Source organism: Mugil cephalus, chromosome 10 (genome assembly GCF_022458985.1).
Source record: "Mugil cephalus isolate CIBA_MC_2020 chromosome 10, CIBA_Mcephalus_1.1, whole genome shotgun sequence".
In the NCBI taxonomy this organism is placed as follows: domain Eukaryota; kingdom Metazoa; phylum Chordata; class Actinopteri; order Mugiliformes; family Mugilidae; genus Mugil; species Mugil cephalus.
Genome location: NC_061779.1, coordinates 16,489,321 through 16,499,918, shown reverse-complemented (window position 1 = coordinate 16,499,918; position 10,598 = coordinate 16,489,321). Strand labels below are relative to the sequence as shown.

The following is a 10,598-nucleotide window of genomic DNA, read 5'->3' as shown; positions in this document are numbered from 1 at the left end:
CGTAAGACTTTTTATATGTTATATGTTGAAACATATTATTGTCAAATCAATTCTTCTTCAAGAATTTAATCCGAACATCGTAAACACATTGTAAACAATTTAAATGATTTCATCATGGGCTATAGTTTCAGCTTGGATAGATCATTTGTGCCATATATTAATTATAGTTATACAAGTTATATTGTTACTTGTGTAACAGTGTATTTCTTTCATTAGGTTTGTCATCCATCTGGGCAGAAAGACTTAACTAATACCCAATGCTTACTAGAATGTGTCTGCCATATGTTTAAATAAAAGTCTCAGTGATGGTATATATGCAAAAAAAAATGTAATTGTTGAGCCCTCAGAGTCACTATTCAGTCATCAGTCTTGATTTTCTGGTTTCCATCTTGCTGAAGGCATTTTTTTTTCCTGTCACCTCTGCTTCATGATAAACTTTTTCATCACACATAAAGATGATGTGACCCCCTCAGATCAAAGCAATTTGACCGAAATTGCACAAATACTAACTTGAACATGGTAAGTATCACTTTTTGTCAGCAGTGGTTGTGGTTGTCTTTCTGCATTTCTATGATCTTCAGCTGCATCATCTTCACGACTCAGTTTCCAGAACCGAATCACAGCCGCCAGGACAAACAGTAAGCGGTAAGTCAACAAGGAACAAACAACTTGACAGACTTTGAAGACACAATGGATGTTTTTATTTGAATTAGTTTTAGTTTGATACATATTCTACTCCTAATGTCTATATTTCTTTACAGTAGAAAAATAATATTTTGATTTCAGGAGTACTACATTTATATATATATTCACTTCAAGAGGAAGTATTCAAAAATCATCACCGTAAAATAAATTGCGTACAGGGGCCGAATCGGTCAGAATCAATCATGAAAGCATTCTTATAATACTAGTTAGTTAAAGTTTCCACTTTCACAATTTCCCTCGAACAGCACACAAAAACAGGAACATGATACATACACCAAAAACAATACAAACAAGGTACGTTTTTATACATATCACTGAAGTGAGGAAGATTAAATGTGAAGGAGAAGAAAGAAATTACAAATTGAATTACAAAAAAAATTCACATGATCATATACAACGGCAGAGTTAACAACAGGCGGACGAAAACCACATATGTGTTTGTAACAGCTGGGAGCACATGATTTATTGTTTTTTTGCGGTACGGATATCAGTCGAGAAGTACAGCGGAAGCAAAATCGTGCCTTAGATTAAGCAGCTCTTTGGGTTTTTGAAAGTTACTGATTTTAGCAGCTAAACATACATAAAGCACCTGTAAATATAGTTTAATCCACATACCATGCAATGGAGACAACTGCGCATTTTGCCAAAAAGTGTCGTGCATTCATTTTAATGACAGGGTCAATACACAAGCAATATCTTTACAGCGGCGCTGGGGATGACACAGAGAGCAATGGTGGACTGTAGGTGGATGACTTCAACTGAACCGTCAGACTCCCAGGTGTTTGTTGAGCCGGCTCAGAGCGTCACCGACAATATCGAGCTCGTGCCGGAGCTCCTCCACTACGCTGTTGATGCTGGGAGTGTCTTTTAGCACGTCCACGCTCTGGGTGTAGGGGTTGTATCGCACTGTGAAGGGACGCTTGATGGTCTTGGCAAACTCCCTGAAATAAACCCAACAGTTTGAAGCAAGCGTTTAATCACATGTCTAACTGCAGCGTATTTCATTTCATGTCATCATGTCATATCTTAAACTTAAATGAAAATCACCTCATCTTGACTTTGGCTTCCTCAAAACTGTCCGACACAAAGTAGACATCCTGAAATGTCGTGATGATGCATTCTTGTTTGGATGTAACTTTTGGGTCAAAAGGCATTATCCTTGCATTTCCAGAGAGTGCATGCTTTAAGAGAGAAATCATATTTTCCATTTTGTTATCAGAATTATAAAAGAACAACAACAACAAAAAAAAAAACTCTAAACCAGAAACACAGTCCTGTCCGTTTAATTAATATTTTAAAGGGTGTTTACAGCTTCATAGAAAACACATCCCCTGAACCTTGACTGGTAGATGACAGCGTGTGGTCTTGTTAAAATGGCTGAATGTTTACCTTAAGCTCGCTGATGGATGACAGCAGTCCGGCTCCATATGCTCGCAGCTGCCCTTCTTGTTTGCATAGGCCAAACTCCACCGTGAAGAAATAGCACTGTTGATAAATGACAAAGCCAAACAGTTATGAGGAGTATTTATGAGGGGGAATTAAAAATGTGAAACATCAGTGTTGGATTCGGTTTCATTAAACTGGCTTTAAACCGTGACACTCACTGTGGCCAGTTTCTGAACGGAGTCATCTGAAGCCCCGAGCGAAGCGAGACCGATCTCCTGAGAGAACTGGGCGAAGCTGGGCTCTGCTAGCAGTGGGACATGACCCAGCAGCTCATGACATGTGTCCCTGAATAATGAAAGGTAAGAGGACATTAAGATCACTTGCTTTTTTAATAACAAGAACAGCATTTATTCTTTATATCAGAATATAGTGGACATTACTACTCACGGCTCTGGGGTGTATAAGGGGTCAGAGCTGTGCCGCACATACTGGGTACAGTGGAAAACACGGAAGGCCAAACCAGCAAGGAAGTCCCGTGGGGACAAGTAACCTGCCACAGGCCGGATGGTGAAGCCAGTACGCTCTGAAGAAATGTTCGGAACACGCGGGATTGATTGTAAGTACGAGGTATTTGAAGCAAAAAGAAGGATGTTTTATTCAGGAAATGAAAAGACCAACCTCTGAGGAAGCGTGAGACGTCTTCCAGCTGAGGGATGTTGTCCTCCCGACATTCACAGTATTTGGACAGCAGTGGCAGGTTCTTCAAGTATTCCCGGCACGCATGGGTGGGGTACAACTTGTTGAGCTCCCTGTACACAACCCCCCAAGTCTTCACTTCCTCCTCCGTGAACTCGATACGAGGAATGGGATCCCCACTGGAACAAGGAAGAAAACTATCTTTAAGGATGAGGTAAAAAAATAGGTTTTCAGAAAGGCCATTTAAATATGCAGCAACGTACTGTTTGTAGGCCATGGCGAGATCAGCAAAGTACTTTCGCCTTTTGCGGTAGACATTGTCCTTGAAACCCTGATGAAGAGAAAGAAATATGAGCATGATTCATGCAAAAAGGAATTTGCTTTTTTTTTTTTTTTTTTTTTTAAGTTAAGCAGTAAGTTTATACTGTACCGGATGGTCAGCATCCAACTCAGATCCATACATCAGGACACGGTTAGCACACTTGTCCAAGTCAGAAATTTTCTTTGGGAACCAGGGTACGTTATACATATCTGAAAAGAGAAGAAAATGTTTATTATTATTTGTTATGTTTTACAGTTTCTCAGATTTAAATTTGTTATACACTGTAATCTGGAGCTTTTTTTTATGCTGCTTTCTCACCTTCTTCTTGTAGACAGGAGTTATCTGGAGGCTCCATGTCCACCACGTTCACATGCTTCCGAAGAAGTTGTATGATTTCATTCAGTTGTTCGTGGTTGCTGTCGCAGTCCACGAAAATTTCAAATTCAGAGTTGCGTCTTTTGGATTTTCTGGACTCTATGTGTACTAGGTTGACATGGTTTTCCTGCAAGAAGCAAATGAAAGGTGTCCTTTAAGTTATCTGCATTTCTTTTATCGTCTCTTTGATAAATGATTAGTAGAGGACAATGAGATAGACATTGATATGAAATTGTGTCCTATGTTGCACTGTATTCCAAATGAATCCATCGATAGGTTGGAAAAGGGACCAGATGAATTACTTTGTCCTACCTGGAAGAGTTTGAGCGCCTTCACAAGTCCTCCCACTTCATTTTTGAGGGAAAAGATGATTGTTGCTCTTCCTTTCTCTGGCGTGTTCTTCTTTTCAGTGTTTTCTTCAATTTTTGTGAAAGTTGATTTGTTTATCTGAAAATAATAATAGAATTTATTTACATGCTGTCGTGTCTAATGGCACAGTATCAGCAATGTGACAACCAGCAATGGAGAGAACCAACTTTTGGTTTATTCCTAACTTGAGTCAGGCTCGCATGATACATTTTTCCCGTGACTGAAGCATAGCTCAGGACACTTATGACGTGAACGCACAACTTCTAATCACATAAGAGCATTTGGCTACGCAAAAATCCTATGAACATCTTATCTTGTGAACGTGCATCACTCGCAACAAGTAGTAGGAGTCACGGAAAACGGACATAAGTTGCGAAATATTTCTGTCACCTCTAAAAAAATAATAATAATAATAATAATAAATAAAACTTTATTTAGATCCATTCACGCAAAGTAAGTAATAATACAAATGCAGCAGATATACACACACAGACAGGATTGAGATTAGTGAGCACAGGAAGCTACCCAACCCGCGTGTCCGTTTCAGCACCTCGGACAGCGCTCTCACGTTTACGCACACGCCAGGGGAAAATTAATATAATCCCTGCAGCAGGTTTTTGAAGCAGGTCTGTAACTTGCCAGCAGAACACAGCAACTAATCTGTTTATGTGACTGAAGAGTTTTCTCGTTCGCTGCTATTCAGGCAAAACTGGCTTTTCTAAATCAAATAATTTCTCCACCGTCTGATGCGTAAAAAACGCACTTGGAGGTGGAATAAAGAAGCATGTCTCTTAAACTCAATTACATTCATCTGAATTACTTCCTACCATATTTCGCCCATCGAACATTGTGTAGACCACGCGGCAGACCAGTTTTCGGTGAACCCTTTTCGGTAGTATCGTTGAAAGCATTAGTGCGTGGAGACTGGATCAGGACGCTCCCCGGGGTCAACTCTTTGCGTCTCGGTTTAACGAAGATGAACTTGTCTCTGTCTCAAACAATCGCCTTACAGCAATCTCATTTAGAGAGCAGTAAAGCCTATTATTAGCTCCCTGCATGTTGAAATCTTAACCAGACATTAGGCAGCGCTTAATCACCACAGCGCGCATGTGTGGGTTTAACTCTCCCTAATCGAACCGTTTCATATCGTTTTGATGTCACCATACATGGTATAACACACAACAAAGTTCTCTCTTTTTTTCCGCACGCAGTAACAACCCTTAAAACTGTGAGCTTTCTGCATCGTGACTACTGTTTTATTGTCTGATTCAATTTGTTGCAATAATGTACTGTATCATTGTTTTGGTCAAAAAAAGTAAAAACGCGAAGGGCACAGACACAACCAAACAATTTTTCTTCGACATCCACTTTATTTTTTATTTTTTTTCTGTTTCGGGTTTTCTGTGTCATTGCTGAACATTTCACAGCCTTAATGCTTAGTAAAGACAACACAGACTCTCCCGGTTGATCTGCGTATCTATTAAGAAGGAAACCAGATGATGCGCAGAACGAGTCAATTGTACAATAAAATTTGGAGATATCCCCCTTCTACTTTCTGAACCCATTGACGCAAATCACCGTATATCAAAACGGCTTAAATTAATCTGCGTACAGACAAAGTGAAGGCTTGTTCGTTAAGCTGACCCAGACCGATCAGTACACCACTCTCAGAAAAGAAAAAAGAACAGGAAAATCCTCTGAAAATGACCCATAAAACCTCCTCCCGCACTTGTTTTTTTAGGAGAGCAGAAGTACATAAATACATATAAAAAAAAACAGGGATCTCTGCGGATATACTTCAAAATAATATAAAATGCGTTTTCATTTCTTGTTTTACTTTTTTCGCCAGTATTTAAGCATGGAGCTCTTACCTCATTGTTCAGCAGCTTCTCTTCAAAGCCAATGTTCATGGAGTCAAAAGATCGTCCTCTACGCGGTCCTTCGAGTTTATTTGAGTACATGTTAAAGTGCCAGCCGCGTTTGGAGCTTTTTATTTAGTTTCTGCAAGCGGATTATCTAAATAACGTCCTGTTTAAGCGAAGAGGTCTGTCTACCCCGAGAAGCGACGCGCTTTGCTATTTAACCACAGGGAGCAAGAGGAGGGGGCAATAATCTCACCCCCGGCAGCAAATGGAAAAAGGGCAGCGTCGCCCACGTCATTAGGGAAAAGCGTGTCTTTTTACTTCACCTGAAGGCCTGAAACAGCAGCAGTGAGATCAATCACGAATACACATTTTACTGAGGAAATACAACGCACGTTTAAACTGGTTTCATTTGACAGCTCGGTGTGTAAATATGAATAAAGAGTAGCCCCTGTAACAAAAATAAAACATAGGAAACAGGATTTATTGCTATATTTCCTTATGTTAAACTTATATGCAAACATTTAACAATGAATAGACCACCAAATATGACAATAGGGCCCCCATAATATATTGAACACATTCCTTTTCGAAGCGGAATTCACTGGCACAAGTTGCTTTGTGAATCCTTCTTGTTTGTTGACACCTTGAAACCTGGGATAGATTAAGCCTTAAGAGGATTCAGCTGTAGCCCACCTGCCTTTACTCTCACTCAAACATGCCCTCCTCGAAACCCGTTCCTCAGCACATAAGCACCTCTGTGCACATACCAGGCCTAATCTGCATGTTTTCCTTTCTTTAACACCGCACATGTTTTAATAAGATCAGGACAATCAGTGGAAAAGGCCTCAGGGGCACCGCCAGCCAGAATCAAGACGGGAGAGCACTCAACCTTCACTGAGACCTCATTACTTTAAACAGATAATGCCTCTGTTCTCTAAGCTTTAGTCACCTTAGAAAGGGGACAGGTGAGGTGTCTCTGTCTGACAGACTGTACTCTAATGCAACGTAAATCACTGATGGGATGAGTAAATAACATCGACCATCTTGTGAGAGTACAATGTGCTGCAGGGAAACCTTTGGCTCTGGCACTCACGTGGATGTTACTTAGGCAGGAACCACCCACCCTAGACCAGACCAGGCACTCTTTTATGTGTGTGAGGCAGCAGGATGCAGCCTGACACAGACACACACATAAAAATGGTGTAGGAACAACTAAAGAAAAAACAGCACAAGGTGTTGACCTGGTCTCTAAATTCACTAGATCCCAAACTGATTAAATATCTGTAATATGATCCACTGAGGTCCCTCCTCTCAACCCACAGGACCCACAACGGGAGACCTACCCAATATAAGGAAGGTGGTCGTAATTTTATGCCTGATCGGTGTACATGTGGTTGATGCACATGCTGTTTGTCTCAGGTGGTCCTGGCCTGTGTCACTTATGACATGGACATATGCTTTACACAACCCACAAGTGAGCAGTGAAGGGAACTTCCCCTTTTCAGGAGCTGAACCCAGATCTGCTGACTGGTGCAGAATGGCAAAGATCAAATTAAAGGGACAATTCGCAGATGGTTACAAGGACATCTACTCTGTTCTGTTTTAAATCCAGTCGATCCAAACACATTTCTTTTAAAAGAGTGTAACCCTGAGTGACTACATCTTCCCGTAGTCCGTACTTGTCGAGTTTGCGGAGGCAGAACTCCGATTTCAGAACGGAAAAGCATGGGTGAACATGTTTACCCGACTGTTAGCTTAAACTTCTTATCACCTCCGCCTCCTATAGAAGGCAGGCGTCTCTGCTGCACCGTGCAAACACAATATACATTGCCTGGGCAACAAAATACAACAGATGAACAGGTTTATGTTACGTGCTGAATGTATTTCGTAAATGTGTATTATCATATCAAATAATAATAATCCTTAAGGTTTAAAATGTAGGCAATTATCTCATTAGTCGACTAACTTGAAATCATTATTAAATCTAATCAATAATAAGCGATTTTTAAAAGTGTCACAAATTAATTACAAGTTAAATGTAACCATTTTACAACCCTTGGTCAGATATACTGAGTCTGAAGATTTAGTTTTTGTTTTTTAAGCTTTTTTTGTAACATTATGTCGACTAGACAGCTGATTAAGATCATAGAAGTGATTGTAAAACTAAAACTAGAAACTAAACGAGCAATAAAGATAAGTTAATTATCCACAAACAGTGCCACAAATAAGGAATAAGCATGAAAAAGGCATCAAACGATTCAAACAGAAAAATAATGTAGGAACACTATAATAGTATTATTAGTATTAGTCAAATTATAATGACACAAATTAAAGTATGATTTAACCACTTTGGGCAACAGGAGCACAATGTGCCATTACAATTAACTCCTAACAGGTCTGTGTTCCTTTTCTCAACCATTGATTTTTTTTTTTTACTTTCTGTCTGGAAACAAACAGATCTTCTTTGATTCTAACGACATAAAACAGGAAGTAATTATTCCACAGAGAAGACCATTAAGTAAACTTGTCTGTGTACGACATAATTTAGACTCCCTGTAATTGACAGGCTGCCATTCACACCAGAATACGTCAGCGTGCATCACAGGACTTGACTCGGCTTCTGCTGCTGCTGCCTGGAGCAACACAAAAGAGCACTGACAAGCTACGTGGCCCTTATAGACATGCAAACCCTGTGACTAATGCATGTTTTTTTTTCCTACAATAAGTACTGTGGCTTATTAGGAAGAGAGGAAAACAGGAAAGCTCTAATGAACGGTGTGGTCATGGTATTGTTCAGGATTCTCTATTGAACCGGAGCTTTCATGAACCCACTGAAAGGGGCTTGAACGCAGAGTGACGAAGAACATCCGCATATACTTCCAAATGCCTTTTCTCAGATGTCACTTTCATGCTGCAGATGCTCCATTCGTGGCTTTGATCTCCTTGTGTCTTGACAGCTCCTGGATCAGATCTCCTTCATTTGAAGTCATTTATTTCCTATAATTGTAAGAATTATAACTACAGTGTACAATACATAAAGTAGACAGTGACACTGACACACTTTAATTAAGCAACACGGTTCGGGCTGTCTCTGCTCCGCCACTCGGGCGGTAATTAACACAGGTGCTCTGAGATGCTTTCAGCTTACAAGTATTTTGACGAGGGTCACAGAGTGCAGCATGAATAAGACGGCTCCTTGTGGTTCATTCATCCGCTGACACACATAACCCAGCGATTCAGGCATCTCTAAAGATTTTGGTAGAAAGATTTCAGGTTGTTTTTGAAGTTAAATATACTTGTGCGTTCATTAAAACACACACTTGCATGGATTGTAAACTTCTTAGTTATCGCTGAAATAAAATACTGCTGGTGAGACTCTTCACAGAAAACATTCACCCAACTTATTACTGTAACCTAGTGTACTTCTATAGAAAGGCTACAGAAGGTCGGCCAGGAAACCAAACTATTCCTTACTGATACTTCTAAGGACTACACGACATCTAAAAGTCATTGCACAAGTTCTTATTTCTGAGACTCCAGACAGACATGTCTGAGTGTGTGAGAGCTGCGCCGTGGCCGGTCTGTCCCAGTTCTGTTCACTTTAATCAGAGGGATTTACTCACAGAGTCTGAGCATCAAGCTGCGAGAGAGATCTCCCTGGCTAATCTCAAACGCGGCACTAAGAAACCTCCCAACATGAGCATTAGATGTATTAGATCCTAAAAGTGCATGTGCTGCACCTCAGCATTTGGAAGACAAAATATACAAATTTACAGGTACTCATATTCCCCACATGGAGGTCAGAGGTCACAAAGCCACTGAACGGAGGCCAACAAGGAGTGATGAGTTACAATTTTCACTAATTACTGCAATAAATATTTTTTTAATTATAAGATAAGACCCGATAATTTGTTGTCACTGTACAAGCAGTATATGCAATAAACGTGAGGTGCACGGCCAGAAACAGCCTCATTAAATGTGTATGTACTTATATAACATCTTTTTTTGCATTTCCAATATGCACAGGCTACTGTTGCATTTCCCTTAGAGCGTGGGCCTTCGGTGTTCATTTCGTTCTCTATGCAACAGTTACAGCAAAGAAGAACAAAATAGAAAAGAAAAAAGATAATATAATATATAATATAATAATATGTTTGAAACATGTCATAATAAATCTGTCATGTTTTAGTAGCTATTGCTTGGCCCTTTCAGCTCATGTGGGATGAGACTGAACTATTACATAAACACTGGCCTGTGTTTAATTCTTAAATACATTTTAGCCTCACCTGTTGACAATTGTGAATTATTCAGTACTGAATAAAAAATTGATTTCACATCTAGTCAAGCGGACTAAATCCACTATGAGCAGCGGTGCTACTTCAGTAAAGTATCTGGCTGTTTCCCTTTCCGCCCCGTATTATAACGCCAGTGTTTAAATTTCCAGAAATTCAAGGTCTTCTAAAAGCACTTCATCAATAGAATTCCAGCCTCTCACCTGATCCTGGGCCGTGTTTGAACAACTAACTAATCAGAGCAGAGAATGGCCCGCTTACGTACACTTCCTGTGGCAAGCTGCATCTCTTTAATTAGCTCCAATTCTTTCATTGCAGAACAAACAGCGGCATATGCCACTTGGTGACAGCCTCCAGTGTACACAAGAACAGAGCTGCCCCCATAAACACCTGCCGCATTCAAAACAGACCAGTTGCACATGATGTAAAAAATTATAGAGGTTTAAAAAAGTGTTGTGAATGGCATCGTTAAATCTTTTTGAACATATTTAGATTATTTAACCTGATCATATGTGGACAGAATAGTGTTCAGTGGATACACTGGTCCTGTATGATGTGCCCCGAAACATATTCTCATTTAAAAACACA

General features: G+C 40.0%; 1 protein-coding gene across 1 annotated transcript; it reads right to left on the bottom strand.

Moving 5' to 3' along the window:
* Positions 1–678: 678 nt before the first annotated feature.
* On the bottom strand, positions 679–5,897 carry tph1a (tryptophan hydroxylase 1 (tryptophan 5-monooxygenase) a). Its single transcript, XM_047596049.1, has 11 exons — positions 5,725–5,897; positions 3,797–3,931; positions 3,428–3,611; positions 3,218–3,318; positions 3,051–3,118; positions 2,770–2,966; positions 2,539–2,674; positions 2,310–2,436; positions 2,095–2,190; positions 1,753–1,886; positions 679–1,646 (listed from the first exon to the last, which is right to left on the bottom strand). Exons 1-11 carry the CDS (start codon positions 5,812–5,814, stop codon positions 1,472–1,474), a joined length of 1,443 nt encoding a protein of 480 aa, XP_047452005.1. The 5' UTR covers positions 5,815–5,897; the 3' UTR covers positions 679–1,471.
* Between the last annotated feature and the right edge of the window lie 4,701 nt (positions 5,898–10,598).

Bases quoted from the DNA above. Each gene is read 5' to 3' on its own strand.
- tph1a (XM_047596049.1), bottom strand. From the start codon at position 5,814: ATGTACTCAAATAAACTCGAAGGACCGCGTAGAGGACGATCTTTTGAC. The intron at 3,612-3,796 runs GTAGGACAAAGT...TGCTTCTTGCAG, and splicing joins AGGCGCTCAAACTCTTCCAG to GAAAACCATGTCAACCTAGT. The intron at 2,191-2,309 runs GTGAGTGTCACG...ATTTATCAACAG, and splicing joins CCGTTCAGAAACTGGCCACA to TGCTATTTCTTCACGGTGGA.